Source organism: Uloborus diversus, chromosome 9 (assembly GCF_026930045.1).
Source record: "Uloborus diversus isolate 005 chromosome 9, Udiv.v.3.1, whole genome shotgun sequence".
NCBI classification, from domain to species: Eukaryota; Metazoa; Arthropoda; class Arachnida; order Araneae; family Uloboridae; genus Uloborus; species Uloborus diversus.
The window spans coordinates 114646327-114671655 of record NC_072739.1 but is presented as its reverse complement, the minus strand read 5'-3'; the positions used below and the strand labels follow the sequence as shown (position 1 = coordinate 114671655).

Here is a 25329-nt window from a genome sequence, read left to right as displayed (position 1 = left end):
CAGGTGAAAACACTGTCCCAGCATCCTATAGTCCTGACGTCGCTACCAACAGACTTCGTTTTGTTCTCTTGGATTAAGGCAGGCCTGAAATGAACCCATTTTTCATCCCTAAAAGAGATCCAATCAGCCGTGACGAAGACCTTAGTAGAGGTCCCCAAAAACACCTTTCAGGGCACTTACCAATCATAGCAGAGACGATAGAAGAAATGTGCAGAAGCCCAAGGACATTACTTTGAAAAATTTGGAACTGATGTGATATACCCCACCCTTGGCGACTTTTTCCTGTTGGTGCCAAGAAAGCGTCGCCAAGAAAACGATGTATGACGACATATGTCATACATTGTTCTTAGCGATGCCTTTTTAGCGCCAACAGGAAAAAATCAGATAAAAAAACATGATCAAAGCACTTCAGAACACAATATATATAAAAACAACATAAAGGCACAACAAAAAACATCACGAATATATGCTTCAAAAATGTACAGGGCCGGGGTTTTTTGTAAACATATTGAAATACAATGAAATAAATTATTGTATTAATTACAAGTCGAAATTAATGCATTAATTTTTTTTTCATCATTTCTCCGGGATACGAGCCCTCGGTCTCATAGTACTTTCGTAATGAGACCTCGGCTCGCCGGCCCTGCCTCGGTCTCATTACGAAAGTACTATGAGACCTCTGGCTCGTCAGGACCTCGCTCCGCTCGGTCCGTTATCCCTCCGACTCATAGACTAATAATAAGAGTAGACTGAGCTTTTTCATTCTTGCTGATGAAGAAAATTGGTTCATAGATGTATCACGTGACTAGTGGAAGGGCTTGGCGAAGACTTTGGCAGCATGGTTGCTAGATGGCAGCATTATCTATAGTTTGACACTCGACATGTATTATAAGACAATGTATTTTCATTAAAAAATTTTTCCAAGTGCAGAGATTGAGCTGTTTTTTTTTAGTTATGCATTATTTTGACATTAGTAATAGTTTTTGGTCACAGTTTTCAGTAACTTTTATTTCATTCGGAACTACTACGTCAGCGTTGGTGTAAACGTAATGGCGTAAACGTTTTGCGTTAACGCAAAAATGTACTAATCGGTATCTTAAATTGAAATTGTAGGTAAAAATCTTACCGTTTGCCGGTTCTTTTTTGGACGCTTGCATATTTAATTGCTTAGAGAGTTATTGAAACTGACTAAAGAAAATGCACAATACTATCTAAACGAAAAACTCACTATATTAACAAAATATTTACAACTTAGAATAACAAATTTACAAATCAGACTCCATAAAAGATCATTCTTCCGTGTTTCATAAATTCTATTTATTTTATTTCTCGCTCGCGTTGATCGTCTGCTACGATCAACGCCCGCTGTTGCTAGGATATCCACCAGTCACATGGTTTGGTTTATGAGCAGCAAAAGGGTGGGTTGCCATAGCTCGGTCTATTCTTATTATTAGTCTATGCTCCGACTGTTAATATACATTACAGTCGGAGTATGGTCACAGTTATGTATATTTTCATGGAGACACCCAAGGGTGGCTCCTTCCGTTCAGTGTACAATAATGACACAGTTTTAAGTGTGAAATATGCACCATTATTGTGCAGATTTATTAATAAAATTCAGCATTTTTAAGAGTACAACCGAAAGAACTTTCAATTGTTAACATAAAATTCAGTACCTAAAGGAGGCACGTTAATAATATGTCTAAATAATTCGTGGCATCGATAAGAATTAACTTTTAGAACAAAATAATCGTACTATTTCTGTAAAATTAATTTACATACAGTAAAAATAAAGTTAAAAACTACAAGAACCCCTCAAGGATTTGTAAAAACAAAGAATTTTGGAAGTGAGAGGATTTTTTTGAATTCTAAAATAAAGAACTTACCTTTTTATATGGTATAAATATTCACACTCAGTCTAAAACAATACATCATATGACAATGGCACGTTACAGATACACACCACGTTGGAGTTAACTTTAAATTAACCTTCAAGTTTGAAGAAACTGGCATTTTCTAATGTTTTTACTTCAAAACACAACTACTGAATCTAAACTAACACAAAATAAGCATTCCTGTAAGGTATATTGCACAAAACAACACGTATCTCTCCTGCGTAAAACCAAGTAAAGAACCCAAGTAAACAAGTTCGAACAAGTTTGCCTTCGCGTTGCCAAACACAGGTTAGTTTCACCAGGGATGCCATGCTTAAAAATTTATCGCCTCATTGGCGAGAAAAATATTTCAATTTTGTGCAAAAAATCGGATGTCGCCAAATGGGGGGGGGGGGGGGGTATATCACATCTGTACCAAAAATTTTAAGTGTTTGTGCAAATCTGTTCAATAAATTACTTTAAAAAAAATTGCATTACTTTTGGAATAGACCCTGTATATTATACATAGTCGAATACGCACAGAAAAGTATTTTAGTTGAATATAAATTTTTAAAATAAATACCCGGGTAAATACCCATTTTGGGTATTTACCCCTAAAAATAAATACCTGGGTATTTTACATCACTACCGGGGACTAATACAGTGAAACTTCTATGAGCGACCACCTCCATTAATGACCACTTTTCTGAGGCACCAATCTTTCCTCGTATATGACTAATATTAAAATACCCCTGGGAAACACCATTGAAACCTTTCACAACGACGGGCAAATCGAGAACCTTAGCATTAACAAATATAGGATTTTTTGTTAGAGAAAACTCAAAAGGAAAGTGACAACAAAAGAAAAGCAATAGAAAATTTAGTTAGTACACAGATCAGTTTTCTTATGTAAACGGAGATGGAAGGAAACCAGAATAAGGGATTAAAATCTATTCTCCTGTGGGTCCAAACGTGTTCCTTTCTTGTCCTCTCTGTTGGAAACCTCAAAAATGTCACAAAAAGGATTGTGTTGTTTTTCGGACCCTTGATAAGCTAAGGTGGCACATTCACATCTCAAGGCAAGTCAAGCGGGCGCCTGTCATTGAAGGCGGTTGATAAGAATCAGGGGTGATTGTGATTCCATGAAAAAATACCTGAACTTTTTTTTCCAAGAAGAAAATGTGTTTTGATGGGCATATATATACACATTACGTGTATGTACACATCATATTATGTATATAAATAATTTAGATACATAAATATTTGTTGGGACTAAAACTCGAAGTTTTAATTGGACTTAATAAGTCCATGTGCATTAAATTCTTTTATTCTTCGTGGGGAATTAAATTCTTTTAATATTTCTCATTTCTTAAAATTTTTCAAAGAATGCTTTATTTTACTAATACACTAAAGCCTAATACACCAGCATTTTTTAATGATTCCCGGTTTCTTTTATGAGTATTTGTAGAAGAATGTTGCATTGCAATAATGCCTTCACACCATCATTAGTATATGTAAAGGGCTTGCTGCAAGAAACACAGAACCAAAATCCAGCCCTATCAGTTTTTTTTTACACTATATTTCCATCTTTTCATTGTAGGAATTCACTCTGTTTAACCATTCCCAATTAAACTTGTTCTTCTTTCTTGCATCGATGGAGCCAATATTTTCAGATTTATCCAGATACCTCATTTTTTAAATGAGAACATGCAAAGCTCAAATGAATAAATTTATCAAACAAAAAAAGTGGCGGAATGAAAAGTAAGAGTTAACTGGAGTAAAATTTAATTAAACAAACCAATTTATATTTACGAGAACGATATTAATGACGATAAAGTATAATTAGAAATTAGTTCAATGACAACAGAACACGATCATAAACCAGAATTTAAAATAAAGAAAATATTTGCATACGTTCAATTCCTCCAACTGCCATAAAGAACAAAGAAAGGAGTCGAAGCTCTTATCACTCTTCTCTTCCTACCTTCCCCCAGTTTACAAAACATGACGTAGCTTAGGCTTTATATTTATACCAAATGTCTTCGATTTGGATTTTTTTGTTTCATTAAACATCGCCCCTAAACTTTACTAAAGTGGGTTTTTCTGAAAATATAGAAGTTCTGGTATTTTCGAAGATGAAGATACCGGAATTCAAGATGAGAAAATACCGGAAATCCGGTTAAATACCGGAACACAATCACCCCTGAAGAATAGAACTTCCTTAAAAAGTTGTTAATTGGAATTTCTTCGTTGCTTACAGGAGAGGGGGGAGGGGGGTTAGAACGGAACATTCCTAGTTCATTACAGTGGACAAAATCTATTTTTAGTACATTTCAATAGCTCAAGAATTGGTTTCAGTGTTGCATTCTGCATTTCATCACCATACATTGCAGTCAAAATTCCGAAAAATGAAGGTATTTCATACTCGAGAAACGCACAGAAGCCATCAACTTACACAAAAAAGGAAGAGCAGAAAGGAAATATGTAAAAAGTATATTTAATATAAAAAATGGAAAAAAAAAATTCTTCATTTAAATATATTCTTATCATAATGTTCTTGAGAAGATAAATAACAGCCATTGGTGCTGTATTTGCACGTTTGAAAATGACCTCTAAGAGCAACCAACCTCCATTAGTGACCACTTTTTTCAGGAACGAAGAGTGGTTGCTCCAGAGGAGTTTCACTGTATCACAAAAAATTGCCTAAAACTGCCTTTTTGCAATTAAAAATTTAAACCATTGTAAAAGATTCAATTTTAAAAAAGGGCCCGGAGAGAGCACCCCCATGAACCTCTCCCTCCCCATCTTCTCCTTTACATCCTCATATATATAATTAGCTGCCTATGGCGACCAGCTGTTTCGCCAAGGTTGCCGCCTTCGACAGCTGCTTGAATGAATTTGGCGATGGCATACATCAGTCTATATCTCTCTCTATATCAAAATTATCATTCACCTTCTTACACCAAGATTGCCGCCTTCAGAGGCTGCTTAAATAAATTTGATGGCGGTATTTAACAATCTATATCTGTCTACATTAATTTGAATAAAATATTTTCTAAATCTATCTCCAGTTTTCAAAATTGTGAGCTTTATTCTTTTAATTAAATAGCCCAAAGAAAAGTTATCTTCTTCTTCCCTGTAGCGTGCAAAAAGTAGCGTTTCAAAAAAAAAAGCTCTAAATGGATACAGCAAAACGTTTAATCGAAATCCAGGCATGATGTCACAGTTTCTCCCTATCATGATGTCACAGAAGGAGAAAAGCTTTTTTCCCCAGATCGGAACTATGGTACAAGATAAAAAATGTCACTTTGAATTCAAAAAATTGTAAAAAAAAAAAGCTATTGCATATTTTCGGAAAAAAAAATTCTGATAAGGTGAAATGTTTTGATTACTACATATACATACTAAATTTTCAGAAAGAAATCTCTCATACTTTTTGTGGGATGGGTTTAGAAAGAATTAAACCCAGGAAAAAGTGAAAAATAAAGGTTTTTTCAAAATTTCATAAAAAAAATTGTAAAAAAAAACTATCGAGTATTTTCAAAAACTTTTTTTTCTGAAGAAAAAGAAATGTTTTGACTACAGCATACTAAATTTTCAGAAAGAAATTTTTCATAATTTTGGCGGGATAGGTTTAGAAAAAAGTTAAACCCGGGTAAAAAAAATGCAAAATGAAGGTTTTTTTTAAAAAATTCAAAAATCTTTAAAATTTCTTCAGTCATCATATTTGAAATTAAATTCCCTGCACCACAGTACAAAAGAATTTTCCTACAGCGATTGGTTGGTGATCTGTGAAGAAGTAAACACAAAAAAGGGCTAAAAATCACTTAAAACATTTAAGAAAAAACCAATTATAAATTTAGAATTTGAGCTTCGATAAGCACACCCCCGTGATGCGTTTGAATTTTGTGCCAAGTTTCAGAGCTGTAGATACTATGGCTTATGGGGTCTTCTGGCGATCAGGTACAAAGAAAGAAACACTGTCTGCTTTATATATATAGAAAGCCAATGATCGAGTAACGCTCCTGACATCACCAACAATGAAACTAGTGCCATGGGGCATGATAATTTGATAATATGTTTTGGTAATGTTTAAAGTGCAGGGAAAGGCTTTATTGGGTTGGACTGGATCCGGTAACTTAACTGTTTTACTGGTAAGACTGTCATTTCAGGGGAATGAAGAAACGAAAAAGTGGTGAACAATGAACGCTATCTACTGGAGTTAGGGTTAAAATTTCAACTATCAAAATATCACCAAATAGGCAATTGCTTTGTTCAAATTTAGAAGCAATTTTCACCCATCATATCTTGACGGGTGATTTTGCTAGCTACCAAATATTGTCTAAAATGCATTTTAAAAACTACAAATAAAGAAAAGATCAGGGATCAGACACTTGAATCTCTCCTCCCCTTAACATCACCAAAAATCTTCTAATACTGTGTTTTAAAGCTACAACTAAACAAAATTTTTGGCATGTTTCCAAATTGCACTTTTAATAACATAATTAGAGACATAACAATTGCAATTTCAAAAAATGAACGGGGGAGCACTCTCAAACCTCTTCTCCCACCTCCTTTTTTGGCTTTGGAATGGCCATGAGAGTTGGACCATGCCACAACTTCTGGCTTAGGGCAGCAAGCTTTGTTGTGTTAAAAAACACTTACCACTGATCCAAAAGAGGGTTTTAACCCCCTTTGAGGGTTTTAACCCTTAAGTCCAATATAATATTTTTAGGCCCTTAATTTTGGATAATTCTCGTGTCATTGTCTCTGATCCTTGCTATCCTCCCTCTTCCTAATATCACTAAAGGCAACTTAAAACTGCATTTTTAGAAATTTGATTTCGAAAATTTTCAAGAGGACAGCAGCTTACCCACTCTTATGCCGTCATACCAACATAATCTAAAATCATAATACTTGAACTTCGGTTGCAAAAACATTTTCCCTGAGGAACCTCTTTCCCTTCTGTAACATTGCCAAAGAGAACTTCAGAGTTTTAATAAGGGAAAGCTCCTCAATTTCCATCTCCTTCCCTTAACTTCACCCGAAGAAATTTTGTAATGGCGTTTTTAAAGTCTGATTGTCAAAAATTTGAGAACCCCAGAACCTTCTCATTTCTTTTTTCCTACTCAGTTTTTTCTGTAACGTGTCTCAATTTTGTTGATTGTATGGCTGTAACTCCTGAGCAAATTTATTAATAATGATATTTAAGTCGTAATTGTGGCCTACTTGCATATATAGCTTTATGTTTTAGCTGTTAGTGAAGCAGAATTTGGGTAGTGCACTGCATTTTTTTCAAAGGAAATTTCAAAGAAACTTTGAGTATGCAGGCATTGGAACATTTTATATTGATCTGCTAAAAAGTTTATATTGAAAAATTTTTGAACTAAATTTTCAAGCACTATAATAATTGCTGCAAGAATAACAAGAAGTTGTGTAAGTATAGAAGTGATGCAGTTAAAAAACACATATTTGGATTATTTTCGAAATTTGGTCTCATTTGAAAATTTGAAGTGGTGAAAAAAATTCTATGGATCAAGTATAATTCTGGAAAATAATCAAACATAATTTATTATTTAAATGTTTTTCGTACAGCTTCCTTTCAAAAATTATTTTAGTAAGAGCGTTTTTAAACAAATATTGTGAAAATTGTCATGTCTTTTACCGTATAAACTTTCTAAAATTTCACGACTCAAAACTAAGCACATAATAATATAAATATGAATTCCATGGGACTATAGTGAGTTTTTCTATTCACTATATAAAGATATTTAAATTTATAGCTGCAGTTTCATTCTTATTAGAACTCATCAGTCTGGATTAGTGTGTTCACTAATCCAGACCGACGAGTTCTTATAAGAATGAAACTGCAATCTCTGGACGCAGTAACCAGGTTGTCTTGTATATTGCAAGAAGTTCTGCTTTAGCAATGACTTAGGGACGGCAACTTACTGCTATCTTAAATAGTGCTCAAAAATCAGGTAATGTATGTTTATTCTGCAGGACATTTTCAATCAGCTGAAAGCTCGATTGTAAAAAACTACAAAAGATTAATATATTTTTCTGATTTTAATGGGTTTTTAGCTGTGACTCAGGCACAAGAACAATGAACATGTGAGTGATATATTGATAACTTATTATAAGATTTTTTACAAATTTTGTGCGTTTATATATAAAAATAGATATATATACAGCGGCTCCTAAAGTTTATTTGTACACCTACGTCTTTCAATGAAATAGGACCCCTATCTATTGGTTAAAATTATTATTTCGAAATGAGTATTTAATTATAAGACCATGATCTATTTTTAACAAAACTACACAGAAAATTTTAATAACATATCAAAACTTAATTTTTTTAAAATCAAAAACCAAAAAGTGCCGGAAATTTTTTCTCATGAAAGTCTTCGAACACTATAAAAATGTCGATATATTATTGAATAATCTAACTTTTTATGAAGTTATTATTAAGTAGAATATCATTCATCATCCACAACAACATTTGAATGTGTGCGAATAGATTTCAATGTTTTCTTTTTTTTTAAATGTAATTTCTGAGTAAGTGTTCAACCACACTTCATGTCTTATTGCTTCTAGCTCTCTTTTCGTTTCAAAGACGTATTTTCGTAATCTAGCCTCCAAAGATCTCTCTAAATATGTTACATTAAGTTCACATCTGGAGATTTGAGGGGATATTTTCTTAACTTTAGGACAATTTTTGCGGGGCACTAGACGCAAACGTTGATAATCGTGTGCTTATTATCATTATTTTGATTGAAAAAACAAAGTTGTTTCTCATAACTAAATTTTTGGCTCAGAGTTTAAAATTGTTTTTCAATATGTTTAAATGAACAGCGTGATTTATTATTTCATCAAAAAATTACCAAACTAGCACACTTGATGCTGACATGCACCCTCGCATAAGAACACCTCCACTGTCCTGATTAACTGATCCAACTGAGTTCTTTAGATCAAGTTCCTAATTTTTTCTCCTATTTACAATTATACAACAATCTAACCAAAAGTGTTGAATTTATTTTTTGTTGTAAGTAAGATGTTATTCGAAAATGTTTTGGAGTTTATTTATTATTGATTTTGCGATGAAAAGCATTTAAGCTTTCTGTTTTTCACAAACGAGGAAATTTCTGCGGGAAGAAGTCCCATTTAATCCAGCTAATCAGATAACTTGGCGCACAATTTTAGATGAAGATTAAATGTAAAAAATTTTTCATTAATTTCTGTAGAAACTTTTACGGCACTCAAATGAGTATTTTTCATGAATTTTTAACTGTAAATCTCCAATCACGCTTTGTTAAATTTGCCGGCTGACCTTTTCTTAGCTTGTTTTCAGCCCTATTCTTTTCCTCAAAGCATTTTATGCAGCACTTTACTAAAGAATAGAATAAATTAACTACTTTAGAGACATTTCACACCAATTTGCCGCTACTATGAAGAAAATATCAATTTTTTAATGGCGTTTGTTGTTTTTTACGAATACCAGCCACTTTAAAATTAATAAACAAAATATTAGGCGATAAAAAAAACAAAGCCAAATGATTTTTAAGGGTCAACACAATGCAAAAAAAAAAAAAAAAAAAGGATATATGATGATTTAAATCATGCATGTATTCGAAAATATTTGAGTGTACGATGACTTTTGTGGCGTGTTATTTCTCTGTCTCTTTGCTTTCTGACCCATTTAAAAAAGAAGATCTGTCAATATTTTGAAAAAACTACTGGGTTTTATTTAGAATGATGTGAGAAAATATTGGACTTCATATTTAAATTCAGTTTCGCGTTATTTGGTTTTACTAAAAAATTCCAAAGTTTACAAACACTTTTGGGAGCCACTGTACACACAAGGCACATTTTTTCCACAGGCTATTATCGCATTTAAACAAACAAATATTTTGCACTTCTAAAATGTTGTAAAAATGTATTACATGCGAAAATACGAAAAACAGATCATTCTTTAAAAAATGCACGAATGCATACGTGCACACATGTAATGAATGTGTGCATTTTTCAAATGCACACATTCGTTACAAGATCGTAGCAAATAAATGTTTAATGACAAGGTTTAGCATTATATGTAACACTTAACACAAAAATCAATCTCAACTAATAACTGTAAAAGAACTTCACATAAAAATAAGACAACAAAAGAAACTCAAAATCTGATAAAACAATTCGAAACACAATGTTGAGCAAATAATTTTTTCTTCTACCTTTATGATACATGCAAACAAAATAAAGGCGTCAATTTAAAGCATACAATTTTAAATTTCTTTCAAAATTTTAAAGAAAATACGCAAGTTTGCACTTGCTTCGAATAAAGACTGTACAGATGTATTTTTACATGAAAAGCCAAAAAAAAATCAAAATTTTACCTCGCCATTTGTAATGTTGATAGCCAAATATATATCACCAAACGATCCGCTTCCAATTTTACGAACTAATCGATATTTAACACCAACTATAAATTCCACTCTTGAAGACGAACTTGCACTCGCCATGATTAAGTTTATATTGTACTTTAGTTAATTTTGGGCACAGTTGTTTTAAATCACAGAAAAAGCTATATTACAAACCGTAGGCAACCAGCCTACGCATTGCTCACCATTACCATTCTATTTAATGTGACGTCAGGAAATTTTGGGCAAAGCAGCAGAATAAAGAATTGTGGGTAGAAATATTAAATTGCCAGTATAGCTATGAAGATTCATTGAAAAATCTAAATTAAAAATATGACTAAAAATGTAGTAAAACATTACAAAATATGAAAAATTAATTTCATTTACTCTTCAAATCATCTTGAAGATAATTTCAGATCCCATTTAAGGACAGGATTACACATTTCGCTGCGACTACACTATGGTTGCGTTCGACGAAACTCACCGGTCGACCGGTAAGTAACTGGTTACTAACCGAATCGTTCTATGATCAACCGGTTACCACGGCGGTTACCATTCTGAGCAGTTGATTGGTTGATTGAAGCACGTGATCATTAGCTGTCACGTAATTAACTAACCGGTCACTCTTGGTCGAGCTCGTCGAACGCAACCTATGAACCCAAATGAAGTTGTTATAAAAATATATAATGCCTCTGAAATATTGCTTAAGTGCCTGAAATGTTAATATTTAACACTCTACAGCATTCTTTTTTTTTCTTTTTTTTATCCAAAAATAATTTGCCAGTGCAGTTACAGCTCAACTTTATAACATGTCTGCTTTACTGGAAAAAAAGAAAAATCGTGTGTTTGTTTATATTTCAAAATGCGAAATAGTACTTTTAATTCGTATCTGAAGTGTGTACATTGTTTAAATTGTTTGTCGCGTGTTCGAAATGTTTCATTTTATCATCGGTATATTTTAAATAACTGTAGACCATCAAATGTGTCTTGTTTCTCCCTACTTCGATGGAAGTCGGGAAAAGATGACCTTTCATCAATAGTAATACCAGTTCCAGTAACTCCAGCCAACAATTCCGATGACATCAATATTGGTGAAGAACTCTCCAAGAAAATTAATAAAGGTGCTTATAATTGAGTTCATCAATTAAGCGCTAAAGTTTTGTTGATTAGCAACGGTTCTCTTACTGAAAAGTTTTTTTCCACCCAATTTTTTTTGGTTTTAATCCTGAATAGTAGAAGAAATTACCAATGCTAATCCCAGTGGAAAAATGTTCTCCTGCCTTTTTTATCCAATATTCTTCTTGCACCTGAATACAACAAGTTAAATAACTTGTTATATAACTGTAAGCGATTACAGCTTTTTTGCTCACCTAGTACAAACAAAAAATATAATTGAACAGGAAATTCTTAACAGTTTCAATTGCCAAATTTGGTGACTAGGTGTGAAAATCTGTGTTGCAAAATAAATTATTTTTCACAAAACAAGTAGTATGCCTGTTGACCTCTTATTTTAAGCACTAAGCAGAAGTTCAAGCACTAAAAAGAAAGTTTTTTAAAGAAGAAAATGTTTTATAAATTTTCCTACCTTGTGTTTAGTGATGTAAAATACCCGGGTATTTATTTTTATGGGTAAATACCTAAGGTATATACCCAAAATGGTATTTACCCGGGTATTTATTTCAAAAATTTATATTCAACTAAAATACTTTTCTGTGTGTATTCCACTATGTATTTAACCAACCGTATACAAAACAATACATTTTTGCCCCAAAAAATTGTATTTTGATTACATATTTAAAGAATTATGTGAAACAACTTAGCAATATAATATGATATTCACATTAAATGTTCCTTTCTATCATCATTATTTTTATATAATTTGTTTAATATTTGGAATTTGGCTTGCTTATTATATATATATAATTATTATTAAAACTTGAAGTAAAATATTCTACATTTAGACAGCGCAAATGCAGCTAAAGGATTAAATAATATACTACATATAGTATGCAATTTAATGTCACACGTGTAGGTAGCACACTGGCAAGTGTACTAAACAACAACAAGAAACCCAAAAAAATATTAACAATGTTAATTGAAAACCATGTAAATAGGAAAAGTTGAACAATATGAACATTAGGATAATTAATGGAATGGGCAGTAACTGCTACGTTTTCAAAGCGCTGGAGCAGTTGTCATATTATAATAATTTGCAGGTTTCTATAGAGGTCGGTACCGCACAAGTCAGCTAGTAATTACATTTTAATTAAATTCTCAAGAATTTGCTTGCTTAGTTCAACTGCGTGGTAATCTTTTGTATTGGTCAACATTAAACGAGTATATTATAAAAGGTGACAAGTTTTTTGATTATTCTGACATGTACAACCCAACCCCCTGGGGGAGGGGGGGTTGGATAACTTCTCAATTTATTCTTCCAAACATCCTTCATGCTTCTTTTTTTTTTCCATTTTGGATATGACTTAAGCTAGATTGGGATTTTGAAATCCTGAAATTCATCATTGAATTACTTATACTTCTCCAATTATGAGATTGAAAAGAAAGTTTCTTTGGTTCACACAAAATGTTTCATTCATAGTTTCATCAAGTCTTTCAATAAAAAATATTATAAATTGTGTAATACATATGTATGTATCAGTTTTACCAATTATTTCATATTTAGATTTAGGAAAAAAAAATTCTCATTCACTTTTTGCATTTTTTTGTAAAATACCCAGCTTTTGGGTATTTACCCAGGCCTTAGGTGAATACCCGTGTAAATACTTAAAAAATATTTACCTACCCACTGGGTATTTACCCGATCCACATCACTACTTGTGTTTAAAAAAAATGTCCTTTAACAACTAAGACTTTTAGCTATCATAAGTCGATCTGAAACCCTTCTGATGGGAAATAAAAATCTTGGTGGGAAGTGCTGTGTTTACTTGAAAATTTAATCAGTTTGGAGATTGGCATTTAAAAAAAAAAAAAAAATCAGTCATGTGTGTAAAGCTTATAAAGTCATAAAAGGCCTGTATATGAATGCAATTTTGTGATAAGTTTCAGCTGACTGGCGATGCACCAAAGATCATATTTTGCCAAATACCAAGTCTTTGGTTAAAATTTCCCATCAAGTACCTATTCAGTTTAACTTTGGCTCTCCTCTGATATGCCCCCCTCTTGGCGAGATTTTAATTTTTCGCTCGATACGAAAATCGCCAATAAGGCGATAACTTGGCAACCCTGGTTTTGCAACTTGAACGCTGGAAAGTAGTTTCTCGAAGTCTGTCTTTTTGCACGTGTCTGTGTGGTAGGAGGTAGGTGCTCATATGTTCCGCTCTTAGGGAGATTTTAAGTTTAATACTCTAAAATAAAGTTTCAATTCAAACTTTATTTTAGAGTATTCTTTTTCTTGTTGTTTTTTAATGTTAATTTAGTTGAATTTTCTATTTTAATTATGAGTTCGGTTTGTGATGTTGTCCAAATGTATCAATTGAAATTTTTGAATGAATCTTCTTTTTCTTTTTCGTCAGGTCGTCCAACGTTTGGACGTACCGGAGTCCTAAATAGATTTTTTATATTTAAACTAATTGAAAATAAAGAGGTTTTTTTAGAATTTTTAAGGGAAATTGGTTTACTTAAGAATGAAATGTTATGTTCTAGATGTAATTCTGTTATGAAAATTTAAAAAACTAAAAAATGTTCAGATGGGTTAATTTTTTTTTGTAGAAAGGTTATTGGGGGTCTTGTTTGTGGAAAAGAAGCAACGATCAGGAGTGGGTCATGGTTTAGTTCTAGCAAGTTGAAAATAGAGGAGATTTTTTTGATAACATATGAGATTTTAATTGGGACCAAAACTGCTGATATTGAAAGTCAATATTTTTTTTCATCACAAACTTTAGCCGATTGGCGAAATTATATTAATGAAGAAATATTAAATTACATTGAATTAAAATCCGAACAAATAGGAGGGGTTGGGAAAGTTATTGAAGTTGATGAATCTAAATTTGGGAAAAGAAAATATAATCGGGGACATGCAGTTGAGGGACAAAGGGTTTTTGGGGGGGTTGAACGGGGTTCGGGGAAAACTTTTTTGGTTGCTGTTGGGGATAGGGGTAGGGAAACTCTATTTTTGGCAATTAAGCAGTGGATACTACCAGGCACGACGGTGCACTCCGATTGTTGGAGGGCATATGATACATTGGGGGAGGAGGGGTATGAGCATTTAACAGTCAACCATAAACTTAATTTTGTAGATCCAGAAACTAAATGTCACACTAACACAATTGAATCCACATGGAGACACGTTAAAAGTACTCTACCAACATATAATAGATTAGGGGATTTTAAATTTTATTAAGCTTATTATTTATACAAAAAAAATTGTGAATACAAAAATGAGGATATGTTTGTAAAGTTTTTGGAAATAATTCGCGAAATTAATTGGGTGGAGTACAAAATACAAGTAAAATAAGGTTGTTTTTTTTGGAATTTTTTTTGTCAAAACAAACATAATTTAAATATTTTTGTAAAGTAATGATAATAAAAAATGGGATAATTTCCCTAAGAGCAGAACATATGTGCACTGCCTCACGTGAGGAAGTAAAAGAAAAGTAAAAAAGGTAAGTGAACATATTTTGAATTATTGTGTTTTTAGTGTGTTTCTGGTAGTTTGTATTTTGGTCTGGTTGGCATTTTTGTAGCACAAAAATGGTGTTAATTTCACATAAAATCTGTGACTTTATTGTATACTGAACGGAGGAGATCTGTGACTTATATCCGACTGTGATGTATATTAAAAGTCGGAGGGATAACGGACCGAGCGGCAGCGAGGTCCTGGCGAGCCCGAGGTCTCATAGTACTTTTGTAATGAGACCGAGGCAGGGCCTGCGAGCCGAGGTCTCATTACGAAAGTACTATGAGACCGAGGGCTCGTATCCCGGAGAAACAACGGAAAAAAATTAATGCATTAATTTCATTAAATAATTAATGACATAATTTGAATTTTTCCTGTTGGCGCTAAAAAAGCATCGCTAAGATTGATGTATGACATATGACGTCATACATAGTTTTCTTGGCGACGCTTTTTTGGCGCCAACAGGAAAAAGTCGCCAAGAGGGGGGTATATCAGATTTGTTCCTTAACTTTTTAAAATATAACGTTTTGATTTTAGTTATGTACCAATTACAAATAGAAAATTTTGACCTATCTATTTTGTAGAATGTAAACTTACATCCCAGCTTTATCTTTAAAAAAAAATCATTCCAATCCGTCTTTTTTTCATGAAAAAACTTAATTATTTTAATTGAGATTCTGACAAAATACACTAAAAAACCTAGTTCCATTCAGACCCCTCCTGGGCCCTGGGCTGCCGAAAATCAAAGTGTGCCTGCCCCCTTGTCAGTTTGGTCGCCTAACCCCCCTTCCCCACATAAAACTATAAAATAAAACTTACATTACTCGGATTCCGAGCTAGGCCCCTAGTTCCTGACTAGGCTGACATAGTCTCTCATCGGCCCTGACCCTCTCCAAAATCAAATCCTGGCTATGACACAGCTATAATACTAATATAAACTCAAACCCAGCGAAAGTGTCAACTTGGTAATAGTAATAGCTTTGGGCAACAGCTCCTTTGGCACTGAAAAGTAACATAATTTGAACATTGTTCACTGTAAAAGTGGTCTATCTCCGTATTTTTAAAATGTATTTCATTGCTAAATGATTGCATTAAGTTACGTCTTTTGGTATTAAAGTGAAGTAAGCACTTTTGAAAAGATAAATCTCTAATTGCTTATAGTACCTGAACACTTCTATTTTTTCCCCTCAAAGAAAGCAAAGGGCTTTATATCATAAGGCATATTAAAATCATTTACGACAAGATACATCACTTTTGCTATGAACACTACTCATGTTGCATGATAAATGCATAACTGCATTCCTTCATTGTGCTTTACTTTTTAGCTTGATACCTTTTAGGATTGCCATCTGTTACCGCAGTATGTCATGTGAGTGCAGCCTCATGACCACTTTGTTTATTCTATTCAAATGAACAAGTGTAGAATCGATTTACCACAGGAATGGCCGACAGGTTAGAGCTAAAATTTTAACTATGGAAATATGTTCTTTTTAGCCTCTAATTCACCCCCCCCCACCCCCATTTTTTCAAAAATATCCCTCCATATAGAAAGTGTACGAGATTTAACCATACTTAAAGTTATAGCGTACTCAATGGTCAGAGCCCGACTAAGATATCAGGGGACCCAAGCCCAAATAATTTTTGGGGCCCCCTGTATTCAAACATCACAATTTTAGCCATGGGATAAAACAATATTAGCTATTGCTAAAACATATTGTAAAACTTAAAGCTTTTATTCAATAACAATGTAAACATCCAAAACGTTACATCATTTAATCATCAAACGTAAATCTCTTTTTCAAACCCGATAATTCTGAAAAACATCCAACGTCTTACAAAAATCATAATTCCAATCCCATCGTTGCCATTCTCAATAACCCAAGTTCTTGCTTACAATATTTTGCCATTTGGGAACCTCTAAATAATATAGGGCCTAGGCCACGGCCTATTCAATAATCAGACCCTGTCAATGGTGGAAAACGAGTGTATATTAGCAACTCTTGAAAATCTTTCTTGATGAAATGTGCTTTCTGTTTTTGTCGCAAAGTGCTGAAGAATAAGATAATTAAAAAAAGTACTTTGATAGAGCACAGAAAAGAAGTTGAACGTGTATGAATTATTCACATGTGTGTGTAATAGATTTTTTAAAAAAAAGTTTGTCTGATTTCAATTTTCTACCTTCAGATATTTTTACTATTAAAGACATTTTCTCTTTATGTAAATTGAAAGTCAGTAACTGTTTTTATCATTTAGTTATATTTCTTTTCAGATGACATATTAAGAATCATAAACCAATTTTACAAACAACCTGAAGTAACCATACAAGCAGCAGAAAGTGGACTAGATTGTAAGATTTTTATCTGATAATTTTTTGAACATTTTAATGTACTTTCTTTGAATTGTATTCTGTGCATAGTTAGTTTTTAAATGTGCCTGATCAGTTTGGAAAGTAGCAAAGATAATTTAAGGTTTGTGGGGTAAAATAAATAGTTAGGGATAGAAAAAAGATCATATGGCCTTTTTGTTCATTTTAAAAAATACTTTTGCATTTTATAATTCTCTTAACTGAAATCAATTTATTTTAAAAACATTTTATTTTTTTGTCATGACATTTCATTTGGATTGTGCTCAGGGCTCGATAAACTTCAAATGGGACTCAGGTTAAGCCGAATGAACTTCAAATGAGGCTCAGTGTACCGAATAATGTTTTTATTTTATGTTTTGACTAAGTTTCTCACAAGTTACACTAAAAATTATAGCTTCAAAAAACTTCCTAGAGAGGACCTCCAGATCCCAATATTTCAAAGCAAATATTACACTTACGACTAGGTTCATATTGCTAATTCTCTTTGTCTGCTTTTTAATGAAATTCTCCTGATTTGTGTGTGTTCTTGCTCATACATTCGCAGAGGTGAATTGATGCTGTAAGCCTGTTCCTGTATTGTTTTTTGCAATATATTTCTTCAATTATTTCTCATTATTTTTCTGCTGCAAGAAAACTTGAGTTCACCTTTGTTTGGTAATGACCCCTCTAAACAAAATTTTATTGCCGAGCAGTTTTGGTCAAATGGTTTTACATTGCCAAACATCACAAAGTGCTTTGAAAGTTAATGTTATGTAATGTAATAAATATTGAAAATAACTAACATTACATTATGTTAACCCATTAATTCATAAGAAAATTTGTTTACAGAATTGGAATAAAATTTAGAGACATTATTTTCAAAAAAAAGTATGAAGATGGAGAAAAATAAATCTTCACTCACAGAAATAAATAAGCTATTTTAACTAATTCTGGAAATTCAGAATTGCAATTTTTCAAAAAAGAGAAAAAGGTGATGGAGAAATTACAGAATTAAAAATCAATTCTCTTTATAGCTAATGGGTAGCTGATTAATTGGCTCAATTTTCTTTTGCTAATTAATCAGTAATCAGACTATTTGATTACTGGTGCATCCCTATTTAAAGGTATGATCTTTAACTGTTCCCAAGCATTTTTAGTACAAGTTCATTGAATTCTGTATGAGATTAATACCCAACTTTATTCCAGTTTATTTACTAAATAGGTTTTTGTGAGATTCTTATTGCTAAAATTTGCTTTTTGTATGTTTTTTTTTTTTTTTTTGAACATAATTTATTCTAGAAAAATTAAGCTGAGCGAAAACTGATTATTGAAAAGGATTTGTCAGCCATTAATTTGTTCAGTTTGGATAAAATGAACAGTGAACTAAAAGTATCTATTTGCTATTGCCCTGCTAGCTGAAAATTTGAATTTTCAGATGTGATAAGGTCTTATTCTTTAAGGCCCTTGCAGTAGTCAATCTCTGATTGTGCTCATATTTTTTTTTAAGCTTGTAATTATAGTTTTTCTTTTCTAGCGAAATTATTTCATCGAGCTGCTATTAGCTTCAGAAAATTTTGTATTGAATCTGAATGCTTGCCGGTTGACTTACATATAGTATTTAGTGATATTCTACAAGATGCAGGTAAGTTTTTGTATTTATTTCAGTTCACTGCTGAGATATTTTTAGCGAGATATTTGTATTGTCTTTTGTATTTTACTCTCATTGTCCTGGAGTGGCCATGGCAAGAGAGACGCTCGCTCTCTATGAGTTGCTGTAGTAGAGAAAAGGTTAATACAATAATTAACCAATGGCATAGAAAAATAAAGTTTAGGGAAAATAGTTACATCTTCATGAAAGATTCAAGTTATATATATATATATCTGCCGCGCGTGACCCAAACAAGGGGAAGGTCCAGGGGTCCAGCAGTGGTGTAGGGTGGGACGAAGAGGGAGATCCGTCCCAGGCGGCACTTTGTTGGGAGTGGCAATTTTAGACTTTTGATGGAAAAATAAACAAAATATTTTCCCAACAAGGAAATGCTTTTTATCTATTACTGTAGGCAAAAAAGAAAAGTCTTTCAGTTGCTAGATTTTGGTACGTACGATTATGATAAGAAAATTACTCTAATATAAAACATGTGTTTTTCTTGTGGATTTATCAGCACCATTGCTTGTATTTTCTCTCCCTTCATCTGAAGCTATAGACAGAGAGGCAGCAGTGGAAAGTCAAGGGACCAAGAGAGTTTTTTTTACGGTAAAGGTTAACTATTGGGGAGAAATGGAAACTATAAAATTTCATAACTTTTCATTATAAGATGAAACTAGCAGTTGATTTTAAGAAAATTCCTTGAAAACTACCTTATTTAAAAAAAATCTATTTTTTAAAGGAAAATTACACCAAGAGTAAGACGGATCCAATAGGGAGTCGTAACCCCTTTAACGAGACCAAAGGAGCCCTAAAATTGTGTTTTTAGAACTTTAAATTAGGAGCATTTCCTGGGCAGTGCCTCGACCTCTAAACTCCTGCCTAATGTGCTCAAAGTTTAAAATGCATTTTTAAGACTTCGATTCGGGAAGCAGGCCTCTTACCTTCCCTTTCTCTCTTAACTTGGTCAAATATAGCCTAAACAATATTTTTTGGGACTTCGATTTCAAACAGCCCCCCCCCCCCCCCACTCCCATATTCAGCCTAACGTCGCCAAAGATGGCTTTAAAATGAACTTTTTGGCAGGAGAATTTTGACTCCCTTCTTATTTAAAAATCAAAGACAGCATAAAATTGCTATTTTAGAGTCTTGATCAATGTAAAAAAAAATTCCGGGAAGAACAGCCGAACCTTGTCTTTTTCTTGAACCCGGACCCTTCCTAATGTGATCAAAGAATCCCTAAATTGTGTGTTTAACACTAAAACTTCGAAAATTTTCCCAGGAAGATTCCTAAAATCTGTATTTTATCCAACATCTCCAAAAGCAGCCCAAAGTTTGATTTTTTAAAACTTCAAATTCAGAAAAATTCTAATAAAGGGGCCCCAAATGTCCAACCAATATCCTAAAGTCATCACAGATTTCTCTAAAATTCGTTTTTAGATATTTCTGAGGAAAGCTTGTGAAGCCTTTTTTTCTCACTGATGAAGAGCCTAAAATGAACATTGGTTTCAAGAAAGATTTCGGGGGGGGGGGGGGGCTCCTCTTGGACCACTTATCTTATACTATCAGACAACCCCTTAAGTCACATTTTTAAGTTGTCATTTTCATGGAAGACAGGAGAGCCATCTGACTCCTCAACAGTTTTGGGGACATTTGACTACCCCCTAATGCCATTAAAGATAACCTACAGTTGCATCTTTAAAACTTCGGTCCCGAAAAATTTCCAAAGAGGCCCCTGAACTTCCTCTGTTCTCGTAACATGATCAAAGATAACCTAAAATTGATTTCAATTTTAAAAATATTTCGGGAGGAAAATCCAGTATTTGTTAGGTTTAGTCGCTAAACTTTCCGGACAGCACTCCTGAACCTTCCCCACTCTCTTAACACATCGAAAGAATTTCGGCATTTCGGAAAATTTTCTTGAAAAACACCAACTCCTTAACATCACTAAAGGAAGCCTAAAACTGACTTTAATTTTGCAAAAAAAAAAAAAAAAATTCTGAAAGGAGCCCCAAACCTCTTTTCTATTAGCTTTACTAAAAGCCGCCTAAATTGCGAGTTTTGAATTAACTTTTGGAAATTTTCAGTGGTGCCCTCAAATACTTTTTTTTTTCTTTTTTGCAAGAAAATTATGGAAATACAGTCAAATCTTGATAACTCGAAGTTTATAACTCGACTATTCCTTTATCTTGAAGTTTTCATCGGGTAACAAACTCTTTAGACTGTTGTGAAAACTCCCCATACATGGGTGCCCATATGCAAAATTTTAAGGGGTCTTAGATACTTTTTTTCCATGGTTTAGCAGATATTTTCCCCATAGAAACCGATTTCAGTACAGATTTGAGTTATTAAAGATTGACATTTTTAATAACTTATTAATTAATGACTGGAGAAGAAATATTTTTACATTTTCGCAAAGAAAAAAGTATTCAAAGCAAGAACGTTCTAATTTCTAATGGGGGGGGGGGGTGGCCTTGAGCCCCCACTTGCCCACCTATATGGGCGCCCTTGTCCCCATAACTCGAACTACCAATAACTCGAACATTTTGACCGGTCCCTTAGAACTTCAAGTTGCTGAGAGTTGACTGTATGTATATCAATTGTATTTCTTCGTAATATTTTTTTATATTTTTATTTTAAATACTTTTGATAGTTTTTTAACCATAGGGGGGCATATTGAAGAACTGCCCTGGAAAATGTAGCTACGTCACTGAGGTCCATGCCCCTCCTATCACCTTTGAGTTTTTTTTTGATGTATGTAGTGTGTAGTATGTAAAATAATTCCACGCCCTATGTGTATAGTATGTAAAATAATTCCAAGCAAAGGCAACAATAACAATTTTAGTAAATGAAAAACAAACTGCATGTGAACATAAACAGTCCTGTAATGATGATTTTGCTTTGCTGTTTTGTTTTTTTTTCTTTTTCTCACGAGAAAAGAAAATACATTCATTCTTGTGCTTTCTGGTATTTTAATTGTATTTCCTATTGATAAACTTATTTCATTAACTAATTTAAATAATTTTTTTTACTCATTAAGTTACCGCCCTATAACCAGGGGTAAGGCACATACATGAAATACACCGCCAACTCAGTCAATTCCAGCCGAGGACTGCAGTTTCGTGCCGAACCATTGCTTCAGTCACTGGTCTGGTCAGTGCTAATTCCATACCTGCCAACTCTACTGGATTTTCCGGGAGACTCCCGGATTTTTAACATTTCTCCCGGTCTCCCGATATTTAATGAAAATCTCCCGGTTTTTATTAATCTCTACAAAAAATCCCTCCATTTCGGGACTTTCTTGACAATGAAAAAAATAAACCCCTTTAAAATTTTTACATCGTTTTAGCGCTTTTACTCCATGGTTTGAAATTTTCGTACTTAATTTCAAACTTTAGCACATTTTAATCTGGCAACATCAGTTCTTGTTTACGTTTGCGATCTTGCTTCGCGCATTCATGAGTTTCGAAGCAGGGAAGATTTGGGGGGGGGAGAAGATTTTAAGATTTTAAGTTATGATGTCAGTTAGCAAAAAGCCAAAAAACGTTTAAGCGACATACAATTGTGAATTTCTATTTTTGAATTAGTCACCCAAAAGTGACCATCACATATTTTGCACAATGTTTTGTGTTGACTTTAGCATTGCTCATGCTGGTAAGGTCAAGCAACTTGCATATGATTTTACTTTAAGGGATAATAAAAAAAAAATCCCTAAATCCCCTCAATAACATGGGAAAAAGCAATATTGCGCCACATTGAAAAAATCTACTGGATTTTTTTCTTTGAATGATGGCAGGTATGTAATTCTGTATTAGCTACCAGTTTGTTTGGCACTTTTGAATTCCTTAAGAGGTATTCCACGTCCAGCTCAGTCACTTCCTATGCCGGACTGATGAGTGCTAATAAGCACGAAACTGCAGTCCTCGGCTTGAATTGACTGAGCTGGCGGTGTAGTTCATGAATTTTTCTTACTGCTTTTTATTTTCTTCACAACCGATAAAATCAAAAGAATATGTTTGTATGTATTTTGGAGTATGATTTGAGAATGGTGGGCCTTCGATCCTGGACCTCTCCTTTAAAAAATTCCTATGTGTGCCTCTATATGTGTATATCTGTATGTGTTGTACAGAAGCAGGATGTGAATGTATAGCATGTATGTATATTTATGTAGTAACTTGAATGTTGCAAGATTTCCTTCTATCCCACTGCAGCGAAAATATTCAAACTTTCTTGTAAGTTTATTGAAAGTTCTTTGCAAAACTTTATTTTTATGCAATTATTATATTGTTAAACATGCATAATCATTAACAGCAGTGTCATGTTTGTAAAGTTGTCTTTAAATTGTGCGAAATAGAACTTTTTCTTGAAGAAGGTACAATTTTCCAAGTTTTATTTTAATATGTATAAGGATTTTTAAAAAAATTTAAGACTCCGTTTTCCAATGAAATTAATGTGTGACAGTTCAGTTGTTGTGCATCTAGAAAGAATTTTCAAATGAAGTATTTCTGATAAGACTTAAATGGCTTGTAAATTAATCAATTTCAATCAGCTGATACCTTTTCTTATACCACCTATTAACAAATTTAATAATTAATCGATCTATTTTCTCTTAGGACATGTCCATGACCTTCTTCCTTACTTTCTTGAACATGCAAAAAAAATTTTCCCTCACTTAGAATGCATGGATGAACTGAAACAAATTAGTGATCTTAGACAACCAGCAAATTGGTAAGTGAAAAACAGTGACTTAAATCAATTTTTAAGATTCAGTTCCACCAAAAATATATTTGCTATAAATGATGCTTAAAACAATAACAGTTAGAGCATTAATTCAAAAATCAGTGAAAAGTTACTATTTTAATGTTCAAATCTTCAGAAATTTAAGGCAAATCTATGTGTGTGAGGGCACCCTATATCTCAAATTTTTCATTTTTGTCACTTACTCTTTGCTTCTTGGTATTTTAATTTCAATAACTACGTTAGACACTTCATTTGAAATCTGTTGTTTTATGTTCAGTAAGTTACCGCCCTATAGCCAGAGCTAAGGCAGAAATACATGAAATACACCACCAGCTCAGTCAGTTCCAGCGGAGGACGTATTAGCTACCAGTTTGTTTGGCACTCTAGGCTTCCTTAAGAGGTTTTCCACCTCCAGCTCAGTCACTCCTATGCCGGGCTGATGAGCGCTAAGAAGCACGAAACTGCAGTCCTCGGCTGGAATTGACTGAGCTGGCAGTGTATTTCATGTATTTCTGTTTTATGTTTCAAAAACAGCCGATGCTTGTATGAAGACTAATTGTGCAATGTATTTAAACTGCATATTCCTGAAAAATCTAGTGCAGAGATGAAATGACAAACTTACTAAATGTTATAACTGTATTAATCATCCTTTCAGCTGTCTGTTATTTATTAAATGAAAAACTCTTTGTATGTTTATCTATTTTTATTGCATATTTAAATACTATGGTTGGTTCATTTTTAAATAGGCTTGAAAACTGCTTGAAATAAAAAGTCATGCTTGAAAACCTAGAAAAGTGTAGAAATGTGCCTCTAGTCTTTGATTTCAGGATTTTTTTTTTTTTCAAAAAGTACATTAAAAGAACTTTCCAAAATCAGTTTTGCCACTTTTTTCAGTTACTCTGACATTATTTGTACTCTGTATATCCAATTATTTATTTTTATTTTATTTTATTTATTTATTTATTTATTTTTTTATAAAACTGATGTCAAATTTAGTGAATTGCAGGAATTGACTAATTTAATTCTTCCCCTTAATTGATCTTTCACAATTAATAATTTACTCAATAAAAATCTTATGAGGGGGAACTTGCCAACTTCTAACTCATACTTTGCCAAAAATTGTCTAGCAGTTTTTGAGATTTCAATCCTTTTGCATCTGGTAAAGTTATAAATTATTTCATAAGTTGGAAGCTCTTATAAAATATGCTGCCTTAAATCTGTTTTTTTTTTTTTTTTTTTAAATTTTATTTTAACTGTTCATATTTTATTTATTATTGTTATTTTTTAATTTCTTTCTTTCTTTCTTTTCTTTTTTTTTTTTTTTTTTTGAAATTTTGTTTTAAGTTATGAAATTATTGGTGAATCTGAAATCCTCTTGAATTACTCTTAGCTAAAAACCATGTATTTAGATGCCAAACTTTAATGATCATTAAAGACAGTAAGCTCATGGCGTGTATGAGCAAACAAGCATTTGAAACATAATTCAGCATATGTTTCCTTAGAGTGCCATATTTTCAAAACATTAAAATGAATTTTGAATTTTTGCTGATTGTACTGCTGTCAGCATCTGTCAAGTTGAGCTCCATTGGTTGGCCGATTAAACAATTCCATTTGTTGAAATAGGGGTGCAGGAAAAAGGCTGAAGGTCAAAAGGCTTAATGGTAGCCTAACTTTGCACC

The 25329-nt window shown here is 33.0% G+C and overlaps 2 protein-coding genes across 2 annotated transcripts in view; one reads left to right on the top strand and one right to left on the bottom strand.

Moving 5' to 3' along the window:
- Positions 1-10509, bottom strand: part of LOC129230720 (casein kinase I-like) — a 79020-nt gene extending 68511 nt beyond the window's left edge. The window contains 1 exon segment of the mRNA XM_054865140.1: positions 10265-10509. Within this exon segment, the coding sequence (XP_054721115.1) occupies positions 10265-10390 (126 nt within the window). The 5' untranslated portion in view covers positions 10391-10509.
- A 607-nt stretch (positions 10510-11116) lies between these two features.
- The window catches only part of LOC129230448 (ATP-dependent RNA helicase SUV3 homolog, mitochondrial-like), a 15290-nt gene continuing 1077 nt past the window's right edge, over positions 11117-25329 (top strand). Inside the window, exons 1-4 of the mRNA XM_054864847.1 lie at positions 11117-11409; positions 17191-17268; positions 18800-18907; positions 23524-23638. Of these exons, the coding sequence (XP_054720822.1) occupies positions 11151-11409; positions 17191-17268; positions 18800-18907; positions 23524-23638 (560 nt within the window). The 5' untranslated portion in view covers positions 11117-11150. The remainder of the gene's footprint in view (positions 11410-17190; positions 17269-18799; positions 18908-23523; positions 23639-25329) is intronic.